General features: G+C 44.6%; 1 protein-coding gene across 1 annotated transcript in view; it reads left to right on the plus strand.

Annotated features, from left to right (window-relative positions):
• The window catches only part of ush2a (Usher syndrome 2A (autosomal recessive, mild)), a gene marked incomplete at both ends in the record, with an annotated part of 314,802 nt that overhangs the window by 74,336 nt on the left and 216,912 nt on the right, over window positions 1–23,554 (plus strand). Inside the window, 10 exon segments of the mRNA XM_080771896.1 lie at window positions 605–768; window positions 1,151–1,309; window positions 1,885–2,113; window positions 4,310–4,430; window positions 5,480–5,627; window positions 8,409–8,714; window positions 11,021–11,172; window positions 11,929–12,076; window positions 21,731–21,837; window positions 22,518–22,641. Coding sequence (XP_080628022.1) covers window positions 605–768; window positions 1,151–1,309; window positions 1,885–2,113; window positions 4,310–4,430; window positions 5,480–5,627; window positions 8,409–8,714; window positions 11,021–11,172; window positions 11,929–12,076; window positions 21,731–21,837; window positions 22,518–22,641 — 1,658 coding nt within the window.

Consider the following 23,554-nt stretch of genomic DNA (forward strand, 5'->3'; position numbering starts at 1 on the left):
ACTAGCTCATGGCGCAATGGAAGACACAAAAAGGGGATCTTTGCTCGCAACCCATTAAAAATTGGTCCGCGACCCAACCATGTGTGTCCCGAACCACTGTTTGGGAATCGGTGCCATAGACTACTATAAATGTAGACATTTGAAGAGATACGCTATAGAGCGTCGCAGTCCCGCCCCCCCTCGAGAGACCCGGAAAACAAATCCCTGTTCGTTTTCCTCATAGACTTTTCAGAAAGTATTTATTTAAAGACGTTTAACGCCGCGGACAAAGCCAACTCTTGTCGTGACAAATCATGACGACAAACAAAAAATTTCGGGTTGAACAAATAATTAGAAAGAAGAAGAAAACGGCAGGTTACAACACTTTTTTTTGTTGTTTTTCTTCTTTGTAATTATTTGTTTGGTCCAAAATATTGTGTTTGTTTTGTCACGACAAGAGTTGGCTTTGTACGACGCTTATAAGGCGTGGGCCTGTCGTCGTCATGAAAGGGTCCATTTGAGTCCAAACTGTCATTTAGCCGGGGACCCCTGGAGCTCCCTCAAGGACCCCTGGGGGACCCAGTGGTCTAAGTTGGTGGTTGGTTTGTTCTCCGTGTCGTTGCAGATGTCAGCCCTGCCGCTGTCACCCGGTGGGCAGCGTGCACGGCTCGTGCCACCCGGACTCTGGCGTGTGCGTGTGTAAAGCGCTGGTCGCTGGAGAGCAGTGTGACGCGTGTGCGCCCGGAGCCTCTCACATGGACCCCGACAACCCCCTGGGCTGCAGCAGAGGTCTGTCACGCACGCACGCACACACGCACAAATGCACGCAACGCACAAATGCACGCAACGCACAAATGCACGCAAAAAATAGCTGATCTACAAGCTCAAAACGCTTGGCACTGCGACACGTTTTGAGCTTGTAGATCCGGCATTTTTTTGCTATACGACAGTAATATGTGGGAATACAGTGGCCCTCTCCATGGTCAAAGTTGCCCACCCGTGGTGTAATTGGCATGTCTAACCCTCTCTCTCTGTCTCTCTCTCTCTCTCTCTCTCTCTCTCTCTCTCTCTCTCTCTCTCTGTCTCTCTATCTGTCTCTCTCCCTCTCTCTCTCTCTCTCTCTCTCTCTCTCTCTCTCTCTCTGTCTCTCTATCTGTCTCTCTGTATCCAGCTCCATCCCAGCAGCCTGTTCCAGTAGGTGTTGTGCTGAGTTCTTCGTCCATCCGTCTGTCCTGGGGTCTCCCCGACTCCCCCAACTCCCACTCCCTCAACTACACCCTCCTCAGGGACGGGGAGCCTGTTCACACGGTCCACAGTCCATTTCCCTTCCGTGAGTATAGACACACACACACGTATGTGCACACGTACAGTAGAGTGCTGTATCATTTCACATTGTCTGTTATATGAATTAGGTTCTTCCAAACCTCGACACTATATCTGGCTGAGACCACATTCTATACACTGAGAATTGAAGATTCATGATAATATTATTGTCTTACTCAAAGCTAAATACATCCTCCGTACCATGTTTAACCACTTTGTTGACTGGGAACCCCCAGGGGTCAATACGTACTGTAGCCTCCTCTTTTTTTCTCCCAAAAAATAATCTCTTTGCCAAGAAATGCCGATCTACAAAATGCACAAGTTGTCGCAACTCGCAAACGCATTTGGCCACATTATTTAGTATGTGACGTATTGCCATGCTTTTTGTTCTTGCTTAATGTAAGTCGCTCTGGATTAAGAGCGTCTGATAAATGCCTAAATTGTAAAATTGCAGTTGACTAAAACTAGACTAACACTAAAACATTCCATGTGACTAAAATGTGACTTAAAAACGAAATGAAAACTATTCAAGAGACTAATGACTAAAACAACACTGTTGTCTTCTCTGATCTCCCCCTTCAGTTCCACAGTCGTTTGAAGACGCCGGCCTGTCTCCGTTCTCTAACTACTCCTACCGCTTGCTAACGGCTAACGTCGCGGGTCAGACCGCCAGCTCCTCCGTCTCCTACCGGACGCTATCCGCCGCACCGGCCGCAGACCAGCTGCACCTCAGCCTGGTGGGACGACCAGGGCCCACCGGGGCCAGCTTCAACTGGTCCAGCCCACGGAATGACACTGGACCAGTGGAGAGGTATACAGTGAGGGACGAGAGGAGAATGAATGACTGACTCTGGACCAGTGGAGAGGTATACAGTGAGGGACGAGAGGAGAATGAATGACTGACTCTGGACCAGTGGAGAGGTATACAGTGAGGGACGAGAGGAGAATGAATGACTGACACTGGACCAGTGGAGAGGTATACAGTGAGGGATGAGAGGAGAATGAATGACTGACTCTGGACCAGTGGAGAGGTATACAGTGAGGGACGAGAGGAGAATGAATGACTGACTCTGGACCAGTGGAGAGGTATACAGTGAGGGACGAGAGGAGAATGAATGACTGACTCTGGACCAGCGGAGAGGTATACAGTGAGGGACGAGAGGAGAATGAATGACTGACTCTGGACCAGTGGAGAGGTATACAGTGAGGGACGAGAGGAGAATGAATGACTGACTCTGGACCAGCGGAGAGGTATACAGTGAGGGACGAGAGGAGAATGAATGACTGACTCTGGACCAGTGGAGAGGTATACAGTGAGGGACGAGAGGAGAATGAATGACTGACTCTGGACCAGTGGAGAGGTACAGTGAGGGACGAGAGGATAATTAATGACTGACTCTGGACCAGTGGAGAGGTATACAGTGAGGGACGAGAGGAGAATGAATGACTGACTCTGGACCAGTGGAGAGGTATACAGTGAGGGATGAGAGGAGGATGAATGACTGACTCTGGACCAGTGGAGAGGTATACAGTGAGGGACGAGAGGAGAATGAATGACTGACTCTGGACCAGCGGAGAGGTATACAGTGAGGGACGAGAGGAGAATGAATGACTGACTCTGGACCAGTGGAGAGGTATACAGTGAGGGACGAGAGGAGAATGAATGACTGACTCTGGACCAGTGGAGAGGTACAGTGAGGGACGAGAGGATAATTAACACATTTTGTACATAATACGTCCTGAAACGTCATAAGGATTGGAACCGAGAGGTGCCTTAGACGTCTGTGGACGTCCTAGCGACGTCCAAACGACGCGGGGCGAGATGATAATATTCAGAATTATTCCTTCTTTTTTTTTTGGCATTTCGCTTTTCGCTTGCCGTATGCTAACGCTCTGTGCAAATATTAGCTTGTCATTGACTCCCATGTTAGCGCGGCGGAAAGAATGACTCGTATCTCCTGATCCAGGGCGCTCTCCGTGGTGATGAATGGATCGATATGCTGGCGCTGCGTTTCTGCTCCTCATCCGTCTCTCCCGCAAAATATGAACTCTTTTTGGAGCGTATATAAATATATTAAGATGACCGGAGATTTTGAGGTCACTTTGTCAGTCAACTTTTTTAAGAACGTATTTCCGGTTCATGGCTTTCAAAATAGAAGCGATCACTACTCTGGCGATTACTCTGGCGCAAGCAGCGCCTTTATTTTGATGCAGTTCCGGTACTAAATGTGTTAATGACTGACTCTAGACCAGTGGAGAGGTATACAGTGAGGGACGAGAGGAGAATGCATGACTTACTCTGGACCAGTGGAGAGGTATACAGTGAGGGACGAGAGGATAATTAATGACTGACTCTGGACCAGTGGAGAGGTATACAGTGAGGGACGAGAGGAGGATGAATGACTGACTCTGGACCAGTGGAGAGGTACAGTGAGGGACGAGACGAGGATGAATGACTGACTCTGGACCAGTGACATTAGGAAATATGTTTTCCTTGAAAACAATGTGTCTGAATTGGAAAATCTACAGTATATATATATATATTTTTAAACCATTATTTTTTTATAAAGTAACTAAATAATAACTATATAACTAGTATAAATATAACTAGCAACTAGTTACTTTCATAATTTAGTAACTAGTAAAGTAATTAGTTACTTTTTCAGACTAGTAACTATAACTAATTACTTTTCAAAAGTAACTTGAACAACACCTACAGTATTTACATGTTCACTTTCACAAACTCTCTCTCTGTCTCTCTGTCTCTGTCTCTCTGTCTCTGTCTCTCTCTCTCTCTCTCTCTCTCTCTCTCTGTCTGTCTGTCTGTCTGTCTGTCTGTCTGTCTGTCTGTCTGTCTGTCTGTCTGTCTGTCTGTCTGTCTGTCTGTCTGTCTGTCTCTCTCTCTCTCTGTCTCTCTCTATCTCTCTCTCTCTCTCTCTCTCTCTCTCTGTCTCTCTCTCTGTCTCTCTCTCTGTCTCTCTCTCTGTCTGTCTCTCTGTCTCTCTAGGTTTGTGTTGTCCTCCATAGAGGCCTCCAGCATAGGGTCTGTTGTCCACTACAGTGGTGTTTCTACAGAGGCAGTAGCTGGCGGTCTGAAACCCTTCAGCCTCTACAGGTTCACTCTGGAGGTAAAGTATACACAGGCTGGCAGGCTGTTTAGTTACAACGTTTCAAGTTGCAATTTAATATTTTACAAATGTGTTTTGTTTAAAGTAATATGCTGTATGTTCTGTAATTGTGTGTGGTCACTTTAAGAGCAGAGTGTATCAGTATCAGTCACGTGACCAGCAGAATGTCATGTGTTCACCTGTAACCAGGAAGTAAATTCAGTTTAGTACACAGAGAAGCGGTGTGTTTTGTGTATGATAATCCAGCAACATCTACCTGCATAGACGCCTTTTGATAGCATCGTGGGTATGTAACTAATGCTTAGATGTTCATTGAGGATCGTACATGATTATTTTTGATATATTGTGGATATTGATTATGCTTTATCTGTATGTTTCAGTCTCACACTTCTTTGATGTTAGTAAACCTGTGGATATGGAAACGACTGTCTTCAGAGTCTTAACACATTTAGTACCGGAACTGCATCAAAATAAAGGCGCTGCTTGCGCCAGAGTAATCGCCAGAGTAGTGATCGCTTCTATTTTGAAAGCCATGAACCGGAAATACTTTCTTAAAAAAGTTGACTGACAAAGTGCCATCACAATCTCCGATCATCTTAATATATTTATATACGCTCCAAAAAGAGTTCATATTTTGCGGGAGAGACGGATGAGGAGCAGAAACGCAGCGCCAGCATATCGATCCATTCATCACCACGGAGAGCGCCCTGGATGAGGAGATACGAGTCATTCTTTCCGCCGCGCTAACATGGGAGTCAATGACAAGCTAATAGTTTCACAGAGCGTTAGCATACGGCAAGCGAAAAGCGAAATGCCAAAAAAAAAAAATATATTCTGAATATTATTATCTCGCCCCGCGTCGTTTGGACGTCGCTAGGACGTCCACAGACGTCTAAGGCACCTCTCGGTTCCAATCCTTATGACGTTTCAGGACGTATTATGTACAAAATGTGTTAATGTCAAGTTTATCTGACTGTCAAGATATCTAGCCACTTATATTGAGGACAGTACAAAGTCACTTAGTGACCATAAAGTGTTTCTTTGTCCAGGTGTGTTCAACAGGAGGCTGTAGCGCTGCCCCTCCCCTGTCCATCTTCACGGCGCCCGCTGCCCCCCGGGACCAGCCCCCGCCCCGGGTCAACGCCACTGGTCCACACACGCTGCAGGCTGTCTGGGAACCGCCCGGGCAGGCCAACGGTATAGGAACCCACACGCACACCGGTGTTGTTTCTGTCAACTAAAAACTAAGACGGAAAATGTCCGTCGACTATACCTTTTTCCACTGACGAAAACTACATGGAAACTAAATGAAAACTAAGCTATGATGACTAAAACTAAGACTAAATATATTATATTGACAATTTCGTTGATGAATATAAACTAGACTAAAATGTTACTAGTGGACGAGAGATCCAGTATAAGTCATTTCACACTAGGTTGCATGCTGAAAATAGCAGTACAATACAAGCTCACAATGCGGCATTATTGAGTTTGCAGATCGGCTATTTTCAGCAAGTGTAGTAATAACAGTCATTACGACGGCATCAAGGCCTGCCTGCCAAAATGTATTTCATTCGACTAAATCAACTGTAGATTTAGTCGACTAAAATCTTATGATATTTAGTCGACTAAAATCTAAAACTAGACTTAACACTAAAACATTCCCGGTAACAATAAAAACTGAATGAAAACTATTCAAGAGACTAAAATAATAAATGTGCTGCCAAAAACAACACTCTCCTGGCAGTCTTTTTTGTTTTTAAATCCAGGAAGCTTTGTGCTGTGACTAAAGGCTCCATGTTCCTAAGCTCTGTAAGTATAGGACCCACCTCTGTCCCTTAACCAATTCTGACCTGAGATCAGATTCTAAAAATGTCTTCTACATCCTGACGGTTTTCCATTCTGACCTGAGATCAGATTCTAAAAATGTCTTCTACGTCATTCGTTCTTCGATGTTTCAAAAATAGCAGATCTACAAGCTCGTAGCGGCGCGCTATGAGCTTGTAGATCTGCTATTTTTCAATAGCTAAAGCATAACGTAATGCTAACACCAAAACTGGTTCCCACCCCAGGAGCGTCTGTTGCGCAACACTCAATGTTATTTTCCCGTGGGACGTCATCGAATATGTCCCCGAGACGAGATGGAAAATCTTATAAAACGTTGAATAACTCTTGATCTAAATCATTCCGTCCAATTCTATAAGAAAAGATGATGTTATATAGACGGCCCACCGCGGTCTCGTTGCTAGTCGCGATATAATTAATCTTCCCTCCCGTTATTGTCGATCGCATTGGTAGTGTTTTGGCTACATCTAGCTACTTCAGCCACATCCGGGATAACACATCCGGTCCGTCGCTAAATGTGCTCCGCTGCTATAAATCGCTGGGCGCTCTGATTTAATGGACTAAATAACCCTGGGTGTTCGGGGTGTTAACCTCTGCTCTACACTACAGTGTATTTGTAAGGCTTTTATGAAGGGTCATGCCTGAAGATAACTTGGTCGAATAATGTGTGATTTGTGGGGTCACATTACTGGTGGGAAGCGTTCGTCAGCCAAATGAGGAACAACAGGAGCCTTATTCGTGCTAAACTGTATAGGCCATCATATTGACATCAACCCCAGGAACAATCAAATTAACTATATATACAGTATATATATACACACACACACACACACACACACACACACACACACACGCTCTGTTGCTTTTCAAAGGTTCTAAACTCAGCTGAAAAGAAAACGATGGGGAGGGAAAGAGAAACAGTCCCAGAGAATGAAAGAGATCTCTGGTGAATACGGTCATTGTTGAAGTGAATTAAGTGAATGAACTGAATGAATCTCCATTCACTTGTCTCTTGTTCCTCTACACTATAGGCTGAGGGGTCAGTTACAACTCAGGCCTTTTTTTACGGACGGACACGTTGCAAGATTAGAGTAACCAGCATGAACTTTATAGTCAGGGTCAAGGGTATGTGGTCAAGTGGCTTTGAACAGTTCACCTCAAGGGAAAAAGGCATGCTCAACTCAAACAGTCTTTTGAGGATTCAGGCGTGTGCTGGGTGCATATTCGAAGGGAACGTGTAGAACATGGGGTGGGCAACTCTGACAATGGAGAGGGCCACTGTATTTCCACACTCACTCCAGAGGGGCCACATTGCATATTACTGTCGTAGCAAAAATAGCCCATCTACAAGCTCAATACTGCGACGTGTTTTGAGGTATGGTAGTGTGTGTGTATATATATATATATATATATATTATATAGTAAAGAGAGCCTACTGTCAGCTGTCAAAGCAGTCCAAATATTATAGTCCTACGATACCAGGCCTCAGGCCTGAGGCCTACCATTGCGTGGTACATCTATGCACGGAATGTCTACGTTCACAGGCTTCTGGGTGCGGCCTAGAGGAGCATCTGAGCATGTGCAACACCATACCTCTTCTTACACCATGTGTCCTTTGGGAAACCGGGGCCAATACCATTTTAATACTAGTAAATTAGCTGAAATCAATTATATATCAGTATTCTGATTAAGTGAATGTGGGGGCCGCATGTGGCCCCCCGGACCGCAAGTTGCCCATGTATAATGTCGAAAGAGAATACAATCTGCACTCTCAGTTGTAGTATAGAGTCTTATTTAATAATGTCGAGGATCCGCAGCAGCAGTCGGGCCTGACAAGTAGCTTTAAACCATTTTAGGCGAGAACCCCTTTTGGTGTTAGCATTACGCTATGCTTTAGCTATTGAAAAAAATAGCAGATCTACAAGCTCATAGCGCGCCACCGAGTGGCGCGCTACGAGCTTGTAGGTCTGCTATTTTTTGAAAAATCGAAGAAACCACTGACATAGAAACATATAGCTTTTTCAGAAAACTGTCAGGATGTATAGAAGACATTTTTTAGAATCTGATCTCAGGTCAGAATGGGGGTTAAAACCAGCATCCATGTCCTCAACTATATTATCTTCTCGTTGTCAGGTGTCATCACACGCTACGAGGTCCATCTACGGGGGCCGGTGGGGGAACCGTCACAGAACGACACCGTCACCAGTCCTGTGCCTCCCGAGAGGAGGGTGTTCGTGAGCTCCGGTTGGCTGGACCCCTCCAGCGTCACTCCGGACGAGTCTAACAACGTAACCGCCATCGCCCCCCCGCCGCCCCCCGAGAACAGCACGACGGTGACGGGCCTGCGAGCGTTCTCCACCTATCACGTCCGAGTCGTGAGCGCCAACGCGGCCGGGAGCGTGAGCTCCGAGTGGACCGCCGCGCGCACCTTGGAGGGAGGTTGGTGATAATATGCGCCATCATTGCAACATAACAACCACATCAAGGGGTCTAATGAAGTACTCTCACCTCTTAAACACGTGAACAATTAGAAAAAGGGACAGAAATCACAGCACTCCATTTTCAAACTATAGATAAGTAGTCAAACGAGGTGCTACTCCAGGTGACAACGGAGGTAGATAGGTCTCTCTATAGCACCGACGGTAAAACTAAATGTCATTACTCTATGGGGCATATCAGTGGCGGACATTTCCTGGTTCCATCGTTCCAGACCCTGTTCATTGAGATTTACAAAAAATATTCAATTATTTTCTTTTCTTTTTTCTTTTTTTTCAAACTGAATCAAATGATTAATTTGGCTTAATTCTAAGCTTGAATTCATTGATGTAAATATTTTTTTGGAAATCTCTAAGGGAAAATAACTAATGCTATGCCCTACAGTATATATCCCATGAATACTATATGCAAAATATTAGATAACAGATGATTGAATGAAAGCCACTCACCAGGAATGAAAGGAGAGAATTAAACGTACGTAAGAGGGATATGCGTGCGTGTGTTCGGTGAAATGGCTCATTAAGGCTAAACGATGCCTCCAACAATACTGTAAGCTAACAACCATATGATGGCACCATATTTAAGCGTGTGTGTGTGCGTGTGTGTGTGTGTGTGTGTGTGTGTGTGTGTGTGTGTGTGTGTGTGTGTGTGTGTGAGCGCGCGTGTGTGTGTGTGTGTGGGGGCGTGCGTGCGTGTGCATGTGTGTGATTACGATTGCTCATGAATCACATTTCACAGTAGATTTCATGGCTGGATGTCAACAGAAGAGTAAAGAATGTATCCATTTAATGTGTCGCATGCACTCACTGACTTACAATATGCGTGAAGACATGTCCTTTTATGTCTTCATAAACATACACATGCAGATTAATTTGCTGTGTTGTATTTTTTTTTATTCATGCTCTACACACAAAAAAAATGCCTGGGACAAAATAACACAACTTGGGTTATTTTTAACCCCCCACCTGGGTTACAAAGGGACCGATTCAACTCCTGGGTTATTTTGATCAAATCATAAGACAAATAAGAACAATAACACACGGTCCTTGGCACCCCAGTGTATGCTGGGAAATGGACGTCCTCTAGCCACTCCCATTTCACCTGGGTTGTGACTGTGTGACAACGAAAGACATTCAGAGAAAGCTTGACTTGTCTGCTTCCAGGAAAAAAAGAGTTGAGTTGATAAAATGTTTAGTTTTTGTGTTGGAAGCCATTTAAAAGAGCCTGCATTTACACTGTGTAGTGTTTCTAGGACAGCTACTGCCCCCCTGAAATGAATGAATGAATCCGGTTCAGTGTCTGAGAACTCCATCGCAGTCTTGACTCTTCATCATCCTCCTCCTCCTCATCTGATGCCAGTTCTAAATATATACATTTACATTTAGCTGTAGTCAGTGCACGCTACTATTACATTCTTTTGGTGTTTTTACCCGGCTGCTAGCGATCAAATGAGTTTATTGTGCCGTGTCTTTGTGGGCAGAGTCGTGGCATGATCGCTACAAATAGATGCTTGTATAATTAGTATCATGATACAATAATATGGCGACGTTAGAATGATACATCAATGTGCGGTCGTGGGTAATGTAGCTGCCCAGGCTATAGCCAGCACCATTGCGTCGCCATCATCGCGTGATAGGATTGGCTGGCTCCTATCATAGTACCCCTCGAGCGTTGATAGGATTGGCTGGCTCCTATCATAGTACCCCTCGAGGGTTGATAGGATTGGCCGGCTCCTATCATAGTACCCCTCGAGGGTTGATAGGATTGGCCGGCTCCTATCATAGTACCCCTCGAGGGTTGATAGGATTGGCCGGCTCCTATCATAGTACCCCTCGAGGGTTGATAGGATTGGCCGGCTCCTATCATAGTACCCCTCGAGGGTTGATAGGATTGGCCGGCTCCTATCATAGTACCCCTCGAGCTGTTCTTGTGCGGTACCTCTATTCATGAATGTAACCTGGGCCTGCAGTACCACTTTTGACCAGTAGCTTCAACGTTGCCCAGCCATTACATTCTGCAGATTTGGTTCAGCTTTGTCAGTTCAGCAGATCTTCAGATGTTCTGAATCTTTATGATTTGGAACTGATCGTCCTTTAGAGAGAGGCTTAATAATGAATGATTACTGTAGTTAGAGCAATGTTTTACTGCTCTCTCTGATGTGTGTGTGTGTGTGTGTGTGTGTGTGTGTGTGTGTGTGCGCGCGTGTGTGTGTTCATCGGCTCCAGCTCCGGAGTGGATCTCTCCTCCAGATGTGTCTGCGGTGTCGCCGTCCATTTTGAAGGTCACCTGGAACACGACCGAAGGTCACGGGGTCATCTCCAGAGGAAAGGTCAAAGAATACCGGGTCAGCGTGCTGACCGAGCAGACCGGCAACCCCTTCGCTCCCCCCGTCGTTAGTCAGGTTAGACACTCTCTCGCACGCAGCCACGATCGCACACACACACACGCACACTGGCCATAATAAAATCCTCTCTCTCGCTCTTTCACTCCCCCCCTCTTTCTCTTTCTCTCACACTTTCTTTCTTTCACACACGCATGCACACACACACATTCAACAATACCTTGCACAAATGAGATTCTGTTATCAGCACCTTAATGAGTTAATTAGTGTGTGTGCGTGTGTGTGTGTGTGTGTGTGTGTGTGCGCTCGCGCGCACGTGTGGTTTCAGGGTTCATATCTGCTTGATTATAATACTGTTTTAAATGAGGATGGCATGACAGCCCTCCCTCAGGAGGTCATTTAGACAGCGCAGCCTCATGATGTCCCTGTGTGTGTGTGTCTGTGTGTCTGTGTGTGTGTGTGTGTGTGTGTGTGTGTGTGTATGTGTATGTGTGTGTGTGTATGTGTGCGTGTGCATGCGCTCGTGCGCATGCCCGCGTGTCTGTCGCACAGAGAATGTTATGACAGGGTCAGGATGTCTCCATTTCAATAGACTGATGTGCCATCGATTGGCGGTAATATATGGTTTGATGTGCTGAGGTGTGTGTGTGTGTGTGTGTGTGTGTGTGTGTGTGTGTGTGTGTGTGTGTGTGTGTGTGTGTGTGTGTGTGTGTGTGTGTGTGTGTGTGTGTGTGTGTGTGTGTGTGTGTGTGTGTGTGTGTGTGTGTGTGTGTGTGTGTGTGTGTGTGTGTGTGTGTGTGTGTGTGTGTTGTCCAGGTGTTGTACAGCACGTCGTCCTCTTCTCCACCGGGCTATGAGGTCAGAGGACTGAAGCCACACGCCGTCTATAACTTCACCGTCACGGCCTGCACCTCCACGGGATGCATTACCAGCACACCCAGCAGGGGGCGCACTCTGCCAGGAGGTAACACACACGCATGCACACAGACACACACACACACACACACACACACACACACACACACATTCCATCCTATTTGGCTACCATTGGCTTTCAAAGTATGCAGGATTGGCCCGTTTTGAACAAAAAGCCTCAGCCTCAGCATGCAATTTACGTGAAATCTTTCCTAGGCTGAGGAATATATCCCACCCTTTTTTACATTGACCTGTTATAGCGCCACCAACAGGTGGATTTTTGCAAAACATATTTTTGGAACAAAATGCCTCAAATCGTCCAATTGCCATGCAAGTTGTAAGAAGAAATGGCACCCTTTTCACATTGGCCTATTTTAGCGCCACCAGGAGGCCACAACCTGACCTGGCCTCGTTGAGACTTGTGCCCCAAAGGGCACTTTTTCTAGTTGTCTGCTGTGTTCGTTTTCTTGTGTAAACTGTGTAATTTTAAAGACCACAAAGTACATTTCTGAACGTGCCAAGTATCGCGAGACTGTCCACCGTTTCCTCCAAGTAAAATGATGTACTGTGCACGTCGAGGAGCAAGTGATTAGAAGAAATAACCTGTGATATGACTTATTTTATATTCCTGAACCGATAATATGACAAAGGTTTCAATTGTTCAGAAATTATAATGTTTGTTCACGAGCTGCTCCATTCTCTGCCATGTGTGTCATGGAACTTCCGGTTGCGAGGTTTGCCACCCATGGAAGTGTCATGGAACTTCCGGGTTGCGAGGTTTACCACCCATGGAAGTGTCATGGAACTTCCGGTTGCGAGGTTTGCCACCCATGGAAGTGTCATGGAACTTCCGGTTGCGAGGTTTGCCACCCATAGAAGTGTCCTGGAACTTCCGGTGCGAGGTTTGCCACCCATGGAAGTGTCATGGAACTTCCGGTTGCGAGGTTTGCCACCCATGGAAGTGTCCTGGAACTTCCGGTGCGAGGTTTGCCACCCATGGAAGTGTCATGGAACTTCCGGTTGCGAGGTTTGTCACCCATGGAAGTGTCATGGAACTTCCGGTGCGAGGTTTGCCACCCATGGAACTTCCGGTTGCGAGGTTTGCCACCCATGGAAGTGTCATGGAACTTCCGGTTGCGAGGTTTGCCACCCATGGAAGTGTCATGGCGTACCATGACGTCAGGTAGTTTTTTATCCTGCGCTCATCCTGTGATGATGATTCTTCTCACCCACAGCAGAGTAAAACCATCCTGCAACATTACACCCCATTTATACAGAGTGGCGCGCCAATACGTGCATGGCTGATCATGCATTGTGAGCTTGTAGATCTGCTGTTTTCAGCGTGCGACACCATAAATAAACCAGGCATTAGTGAGAGAGAATTACCCAATTCTATGTCAAAGGGACGTCTGATCACACGCACGCACACACACACACACACACACACACACACACACACACACACACACACACACACACACACACACACACACACACACACACACACACACACACACACACAGTCGTTTTTGAGAAGCTCAGTGTTAAGCAGAGGGGATATTCATGGCATGCTGCAGTAAAAACTATTTACTGTTAATTACATGGAGAAAAATGTGGCATAGCACACACGCAAGCACGCATACACGCACACACACACACACACACACACACACACACACACAGACACACACACACACACACACGCACTCACACAGTGGTGCTATGTTAGATTTATAGCCAGAATGAAGGTAGGATGAATTAGCCCTGTTTAATAACTCGCACACAAATCACTGAGACTGAGACGAGGCCTAATTGATCAGTGCACGGTGATGGACGCGTGCACGTGCACACACACAAACACGCATCGTTTTATTTCATTTTCTTCTCTCGGACATATGTGAGGAAACCTTTATAATCTCACTTGATCTGCCTGCCTGTCTGTCTGTCTGCGTGTCTGTCTGCCTGCCTGCGTGACTGTTTTGAGCCTTCACTAAGGCGTACACAGTAATGAGTAAATCGTTCTCCAGGGCACATATGGTACAGAACAAACACACACAGAGGCAGACGACCCCAAACATCCATCTGCTCATTCATGTTCTCTTCTCTTACTGTGCGAATAATATACGCAAATGCTTTCATCTATAAATACTTCTCCCATGGATTGCAGCATTGGGACATATTGTTATCGGCTATATATCTGTTGCGGTTTGTTTTTGCTTGTTTGTTTGTTTTTGTTGTAACAAGTGATACAATAGCTCATATTGTCACCGTCGGGGAGAAACCTTGTATCTCCATATTTTCATCTTTGGGTTTTTTTCTTCACAAATTATTGTTTAAAAATACTTTTTTCATATGGTGGTGTGCGCACGATGCGATGCATTGTCGGCTTGTACAGTAGGTCGGCTATTCTTGCTCTTTATGCTTCAATTATGTCATGTCCGCCTATAATGACCTGCCCAAAATAGGGATGTCTGGTTGAAAGTGGTTACGTCGTTCTTGGCGTTTTATAAATATTTAGCTGATGGAATGTAAAATGGTAAATGGTGCATTTATATAGCGCCTTTATCCAAGGCGCTTTACATAGATTGTGCATTATATTCAGCCATTCACACACGCATGCATACACCGATGACACAGGAAACCATGCAAGGCACCAACCTGCACATCAGGAGCAATCAGGGGTTCAGAGTCTTGCTCAAGGACACTTCGACACTAACTCTGGGGGAGCTCGGGTTTGAACTGGCAACCTTACGGTTACCATCCAGCCACTCTACCCCTGAGCCACCGCTATATGTATTAACAATAGCTTGTGAATAGCGTGATTAATAACTACACTGCATCCATTGGAACACGCGTTCTTTGTTCCATTTCCTTAAAAGCAGCATACGAGGTTTGCAGCCATGATATTTGAATCCATGGTTCAAATGTATTTTTAATGTTTTAACGGCTACATATGTTGACACGGCATCCGTTCTTATTTCAGATCTTTTCCGAACACATCTCTTCTCTAGGCCGTAATACCGGGGACGTTGCAATATGGTGAATTGTACCCGGATGACTTTGTCGATGTATTTTTAACGGCCACAGCTGTCGTCGCCTCCATTGTGGGAATTTCATTTCATCTGAATCAAAAGACTTCCCCCTGTTTTAACTGCGAGAAATAATAATGGCATTGTGGATGATATTTTTTCTTTCCAAAACCCATTTATGTTGAATATTTATCCGATGGCCATCAAATCTCTGTTGACAACTGACAATTACCCATAATTGTCAGTGCTGCTCATTCAGTTTGAACCTTATTCAGTCTGTGGACCAGTTCACCAGCTAAATGGAACTGACTTCACCGTTTTTCAACCTCAATGTGAATATTACTGACATCATAAAACACTTTTGTTTCACATCGTCGGCACTCGGCACGCCAATCTAAACACGCCTTCTAAAAACATAACCTACGGTTTCATCAAACCTTCAAAATCGTATTGAAAAAAAATAATAATTATGTTGCTATACATGTATAGCAACAACTAATACAGAGGTAGATTGAAATCATGTGACGTCAACATGAGGAGAAATACACACAAGACAAGATATGTTCTGCCGCACTATGTTGATATTGTCATAGTGAGGACAACATAGGATTTAGATTGAAAATCTGCAATTTTTTCCTCTTTAAACAATATGAAACAGTTTTTTGATGCGATGGGTAAAAAAAAAAGGCTCACTGGTCAGCAAATCCCAGTGATCCCAGTAAGATTTACTTACATGTACATGCTTTACACCAGTTTGAACTTGGAGCGTCTTGAAGAGAAACATAATTTAATTAAACTGTGAAGATCACTCAGTCCTTTTTTAACCTCCGCCCACACACACACACACACACACACACACACACACACCCACGGCTGGACCATTAGACATAGAACCATCTGCTTTCAGAGAACAAACATCTGTTTAAAGACTGCATGCTCTACTATATGTTACGCTGACACTAAACATCAACACACGGACGCAGCTGTGTGTGTGTGTGTGTGTGTGTGTGTGTGTGTGTGTGTGTGTGTGCCCCCGCACACATCTGTCATTGTGTGTGTATTGATCAGAGCATAAAGTGAGTGGCTAATCAGGAGGGGATGGTGATGTTTTATGTATCTTACATCCATAAAGGCTTGTTCTACAACACACACACACACACACGCACGCACTGTAACACCACTCAACAGAACAGGGACTTTATTGATTTATGCATAATTGGCCTCGGGCCTTCTTCAGGAGAGAAATATGCACGGCTAGAGATCTCCATGTCAATAAACTGTGTGTGTGTGTGTGTGTGTGTGTGTGTGTGTGTGGGGTGTATGTTAAGAGCCTGTTAAGACTTAGGTTGCTGTAAAAACACTAAAGTAACTCTCTCTCTTTCTGACCCCCGCCCCCCCCCCCCCCCCCTCATAATTGTTCCCTGGGAGCTGTTCTACCATTTAGCTGCTTCATTACAATATTAACCTTTCTGTTGGACTCTTAACCTTGTGTGTGTGTGTGTGTGTGTGTGTGTGTGTGTGTGTGTGTGTGTGCGTGTGCGCACGTGCTGTTTTGTCCACTTCAGGGCCACGTAGTATAGTAAATACATGACAGCCGATTAACACGGGGACTCAAGCAACATGTAAACACACAGATTACATGACAGCAGATTAACATCCCAACCTCACAGTGAAGAGAGACACTCTCTATAAACACTCCATCTCCACCCTCTCTCTCGCACCCACGGACAGACGCACGCACGCACTCAGCAGGTGTTCAGCATTATTACCAGTAAAGACGCCCTGAGGGCGAGGTCACGTGCACGCATCCGCCTGGGTGACGGCAGACTTTGGCATGGGGGGGGGGGTCAGATCAACAGGCTGAGATTTGAAAGTTTGTAGCGGTCGACAGTACTAATTGTGCACTCTGCTTGCGCACTAGTAGGCCATTTATGACCTATACCAGTGTGCAACGCGCAAGTATAGGCTCTCGACAGAGTGCATTTCTAGTTTACTTTAAATTGCATTCAGTTGTGTGAACTCTTGTATTATACATACTAGAATTTCGGCCCCCTTCGGGGGCCTCATCCCAGTGTCGTTGCAGCGCAATATGGGAAGAAGGAAATTGCGGGAGTTGACAGACTCCACTTCATGTTTCAGCTGTGTTTTTAAACTCAGTAGTGTGCCCTGCACATGTAGTAACGGATGGGTTATAAATTATTATAATACTGTACTGCACTCCTTAGTATTGCACTGTACTGTAATGTTGTCCTCTGTACTGTACTTTACTGTACGTCTTTACTGTACTGTACTGTACTGTTGTTATTGTTGTTATTGTTGTTTTTCTTATAATGATTATTATTATTATTATTATTACATGCATTATTGTTCTGATGTGAGCTTGTTTGTAAATGAGTGAGTTTACAAAGAAGCTTATTGTTAGCTAAGCTGCCCACTTAAGCACCCTGACCACACCCAGCACAATGACATTAGCACCCCTGGCTAGTTACAGTAGCTGGCCACTTAAGCACCCTGACCACTGCAACAATTACATTAGCACCCCTCCCCACCCCAAGGATGGCCTATAGGTGAGGAATGTTGTTTTTCCAGTTCTAGATGGGAGATCATTAAGATGCTGCTGGATCCTGTATTAAGATGCATCCTTACTTCCTTCCTTTCAAGAAAGGGAATTTAATTGAATGCCTGGAAATGTACCATTGTTTTGTCTGTAACTGTAGAGTTTTTTCCACTTTTGATCTAAGGGGGCAGAGAGGTTGATTTAGGGGGGCAAACACCCCTTTCCCCCCCCCCGTGGCGCCAGGCCTGCAAATCCAGAAGTATAATTTCCACTTTATAAAGTCCATGCACTGTAGTGAATAGCATTTATCCATTTAGATATATTGAATTACTTATTTTTACACAGGAACATAATGTGTGTCTTTACAATAACTGTAATGTAACAATAATACTAATAATGTAATGTAATAATTATTTAATTAACGAATTAAATAACCTTATTTTATTCTGAAGGCAACCGGATGTCTTAAATTAGCTAGCTCTCAAACAGGAATTTCTAAATTTGCTTATTAGACGGAGCCAACTCGCAGGCAGTGCCTCAGCCCAGATGCAAGAGAGGATCGTTACAGGATTGTATAGGACACCAGTTTTGGTGTGACACAGACGGCTACCACATATAGCTTCATACTGGGTGAAAGTGTCCTTCCAAAAATTATTTTGTCGCTCGAAATTGTTATTCACACCTTGTGTTTTTAGGGTAATTGTTGCATAAGCGCTATTTCGCACTCGAGACCGGGCCATCTCCCTCCCCTGTGTCTGAAGCAGCTAGCATGGAAGCTATATGGATTATGGAAGCTTTCCCTCCGATTGCACACAACCATGCCGTTATCCACGCGTCCATCCGATTGCTTTTAATGTAAATGTCCCATCCACTGAGCAAAAGCGATATAAGCGCCTTATTCATTCATTCGATTCATTTGGGTGTGTGACATGTGTGGGGCTGTGCAGTAGTGCTGTGGGCTTTCGGACGGAGCTGCTGTTCGAGTCGCTGAAAGGGGGAGGGGTCCTGGGATGGCAGTGTAGAGTAGGCACGACATTGAGGGGTAGAAACCATCCCGGTCACGTGGTTCATCTAACGCGTGTGTCACTGTGAAGGACTGGCCCCATTAAGTGAACGTAGTTGGCGACACAGGAGCAGTGAAAGGGGCCTTCGGATGGCAGTGTAGAGTAGGCACGACATTGAGGGGTAGAAACCATCCCGGTCGCGTGGTTGATCTAACGTGTGTGTCACTGTGAAGGACTGGCCCCATTAAGTGAACGTAGTTGGCGTAGTAGACGCCAACATGACGATTCTGACGTAGGCTGTAGAGGTTGAGCAATAATAGCGTGTTTGACAAAAGTAATATTTAAACAGTAAATAAGACATTTTTGGCGAATGCAATGTAGTCTATATGTTTTCTGGGAGTGTGCAGGTTTTATTTTGCATATAGAGATGTGTGGTGAAAGTGTGGTTCGGTCGGAGAAAGCTGTTGGATAAACGGCCATGTGCTTATGTACCCCTGTCTATTAGGGTAGCAGGATATATCTGACGGTATGCACACACATATGGCTGAACTACTGTGCGTGCGTGTGTGTGTGTGTGTGTGTGTGTGTGTGTGTGTGTGTGTGTGTGTGTGTGTGTGTGTGTGTGTGTGTGTGTGTGTGTGTGTGTGTGTGTGTGTGTGTGTGTGTGTGTGTGTGTGCGTGTGCGTGTGCGTGCGCGCGCGTAATAGCGAATGTTGTCCATGACAGGATAGCTCCATTTCAATAGACTCGTGTGCCATCGATTGGCTGTAATTTATGGTTTGATGTGCTGAGATGAGCTGTTCAACACAAGCTGTCCACTTCCCATTTAAGAGCTCTATTAGGCTCACATAGAGAGAGGGAGAGAGAGAGAGAGAGAGAGAGAGAGAGAGAGATTTACTTCTGCTACAGACCATTTACTGTACTGTACACGCACACACACACACACATGCTCACACACACACTCACGGTTGGAATACCTCTTAATGCACACACATCCTTCACAGCGTATAACAATCTCTCCATCTTTCCATGTTTCTCTCTGTCCTTACACATCGGCAGGTCGCCAGGTCATTTCTCTCTGTTGCGCTGTCTAGCTGCCTCCTATTATGCGGGTTTAATTTAGTTTGTTTTTTAGTTCAACGTTTGTTTTAAAAACACCATTGACAATGAAGGTGAAAATGTACGTCATATTGTCCCCGCTCACTTTCATTACGTCATATTGTCTCTTTATTGTTGTTAATGGCATTTAATGTTTGTGTTGGCACCGTTTGTTTTACATTACCATTACGTCACGCGGGTGTGATCTTTCTCTTTATTAATCACTTAAAGTTGATGACAGCGAAGACATACCGGTACGCTGTCATCCCACATACGTAGACGGAGAATGGAGTCTTCCACCTTGCCTTTACTTCCAAGCGGTGTTTTGTTTCGGCAGAAAATCTCTATTTTAGCTTTAGTCATATAGTCTCTTCAATGGTTTTCATCTAGTTTCAGTCACATTTCAGTCACCCGGAATGTTTTAGCGTTAGTCTACTTGTTGTCGACTAAATATCATAAGATTTTAGTCGACTTAAGTCTACAGTTGATTTAGTCAAACAAAATGTATTTTGGCGGGCCTTGATGCTGTTTTTTTTTTTCACTGTATCGTTACACCCCTAACCAGAATATATAAAGTCATTTGTTGTTTTGCATAATAGTAAAAATAGCAATGTACAGTACAAGCTTGCCGCTCGTGGAGCTCACAGCTTGAGAGCTTGTAGTGTAAATCATAAAATCAGTGGGGAAGATTTGCACCCAGACCGTTGCCTCCTTTTAATATTAACACACTTCCACGTGCAAAGTCGCTAACCCAAAGCGCTATGAGCTTGTAGATCTGCTATTTTTCAATAGCTAAAGCACGGCATGATGCTAACACCAAAATGGGTTCCCGCCCGGGCTTTGAATTTCCAGCCTTTTAAAATGATCTGTTGCCCTAGACATGGTCATTTCAAGTGAAAGGAAATGTAATGTACGGTGGGTGACAGTGGGACTGCAAGAGAGAATCATTTATATGTTTATTTATGAAGGACTTTTTTTATGCTTATATTAAAACTCAAACTAGTATCACATTTGATGACTAACGAGATCTACTAAGAAAAAACAAAACAAGCTTTTACATTTTGTTAAACAAACAGTTTGTTTGTTATAGTATTGTGATGCCAGACTGTATGGAGACCTGGACGTGCTAGGTAGTTGCTAGAACATTCGCTATAACAAATCTGTAAGTATTTGCCGAGCCATGAGGCCCATACGGCAGGAGCCTATCTCCTGTTTCTGTAGCGTGAGGCAGCTTGATGTACAAGTACACCCCCTGGACATGACGCTAGTATGTCGCAGGGACTTACCCCCAATCCAACCCTTGATGCTGAGTGTCAAGCAGGGAGGCATTGGGTCCCATTTTTAGAGTCTTTGGTATGACCCGGCCGGGGATCGAACCCCGACCTCCCAGTTTCAGGGCGGACACTCTAACCACAAGGCCACCGAGCTGATAACAAATCTATACCCCCTGCTTTACAAACCAATCCTGACGATACATTTCTTATTGTAACGCTATACATGTTTCCACCCACTATTATAGCGATGAAAGCTGGGGTATTGACATCATCTCTAGTTGAATGAAGTATTTACAGACTGACGTGTGAGTTTTTAGTTTTCGAAATTCTGCATTTTCCACTAAGTTTATCAAATATCGTTGGTTATTACTTATCAAATATGACCCGTTTCTTTAGTTTAGCCTTAAAAGTCAGTATCCGAATGAAGAACGGATGGGTGGATTGAAATTTGAAATGAAATTTGGGTGCATTTGGGTGCGTTTTGGCTGCATGGTTTGCACCCTCGAGTGAGTTTGTGTACTTACATAATTGTAGCCGCTATAGTAGCCAGATGAGTTTTTAAATTACGGTAACACCTTGTTATGATTTATCGTTTTGTCACATATTGTAATAGCCTCTATAGTCTCTCACTGCTATGAATTATTTTAGGATTATTATTTTATTATAGGATTTTGTAATGAAATCTTTCTCCTCGTGCTCTCTCTCTCTCTCTCCCTCTCTCTCTCTCTCTCTCTCTCTCAGCTCCATCAGGCCTGTCTCCACCCATGCTACATCCCTTCAATGACACCACCATGTACATCCACTGGGACCCTCCAACCGAACCCAACGGACCACCACCCCTCTACCAGGTGGGTGTGTGTCTGGCTGTTGTGTACAGTCTGCCTGTGCTATATTAAGTCATTTTGGATAAAAAAATAAAATAAATTCAAATTTTCTCCTCTGGTGAAAAGCTGCTGATTTGGCACCCCCTCAGTCAAATCTGATCACATTATGAATTCCATGTGATAATGACTATATGAAATATGAACGAATACGTATAATGTTGACGGCGCTGTCGGACTGCTCAGCCCTTCCATGTCTTCATATGATGACTTCATAATTATGATATAATGTCTTCATAAGACGGCCCTCGTGTCGGGAATTTAAACGTATTGATGTGACGGTTATGAACGCTGTTCACACTGGCAGCGACAAAGCGACGGGCCGCTTTCAGTGGAAGCCCAGCTATACATTAACCCATTCTGACCTGAGATCAGATTCTAAAAATTGTCTTCTAAATCCTGACAGTTTTTTCTGAAAAGGTTATGTCTTCTACGTCAGTCGTTCTTCGGTTTTTCAAAAAATAGCAGATCTACAAGCTCGTAGCGCGCCACTCGGTGGCGCGCTACGAGCTTGTAGATCTGCTATTTTTCAATAGCTAAAGCATAACATAATGCTATAACACCAAAAGGGGTTTTCCCGACCCAAAACGGGTTAAGATACACGGTATGGCGGCCATAATATTGATCACGGCTATTGATTTGATCAGGTGGAGCGAACGGACGTCTCTCTCTCTGACCCCCGTGACCCCGTCGTCAGGGGAACCAGGTTCCCTGGCAGTGCTTACTACCGGTTCCCCAACGACACGCTGCCCGTCAACGCCGACTTCACAGGTGAGCAGTGCACGCACACACACACACAGACGCACGCACACACACACACACACACACACACACACACACACACACACACACACACACACACACACACACACGTTCTTCTATGGACGTCTTTAGACGTCAATAATGCCATGTGTGTACCCCCTGGTGGCGAAGCAGGGGTACTGCACCAGCCAGTGTTGTTTTTGGCAGCACATTTTGATTTTAGTTTTAGTCATAGTCTTTTGAATAGTTTTCATTTAGTTTTAGTCACATTTTAGTCACCTGGAATTAGTGTTAGTCTAGTTTTAGTCGACTAAATGTCACGCAATTTCAGTCGACTAAATCTACGGTTTGGTTTAGTCGACTAAAATGTATTTTGTCGGGCCTTGATGCCGTCGTAATGACATATTTTGAACTTGCTGAAAATAGCCGATCTACAAGCTCACTGTGGGCTTGTAGATCGGCTATTTTCAGCATGCGACCAAGTGTAAATTCACTTATACTGGATCTCTTGTCTACTAGTCCATTTTAGTCTAGTATTTTTTTTTCTTGACGAAATTGTCAGTATATTTAGTCTTAGTTTTAGTCATCATAGCTTAGTTTTCATTTAGTTTCTATTTAGTTTTTCGTGTGGCTTGTCAAGCGTCTATATATATACAAACACCATTGGCCGTGGTTGAGGGAGCGAAACCAAGCAGGGAGGGTGATGTTGGAGAATAACTTATATCTTACATATATCCTTCAGTATTAATGGTAATTTTTGTGTATGATTGTGTTCTAATTTCATCAATCTCTATGAAAGCTATACTGTGTTGCTCTGAATGGAGATTCTCAGAGGCAAAAACACTGACAAACTGATTTTATACTGGCTGTACCGGACAAACTTCCTGTTTTCCCCCCATGATCTTTGCATTTATATTTTCAA

Source organism: Protomyctophum bolini, assembly GCF_963924005.1.
Source record: "Protomyctophum bolini genome assembly, chromosome: 1".
NCBI lineage: Eukaryota > Metazoa > Chordata > Actinopteri > Myctophiformes > Myctophidae > Protomyctophum > Protomyctophum bolini.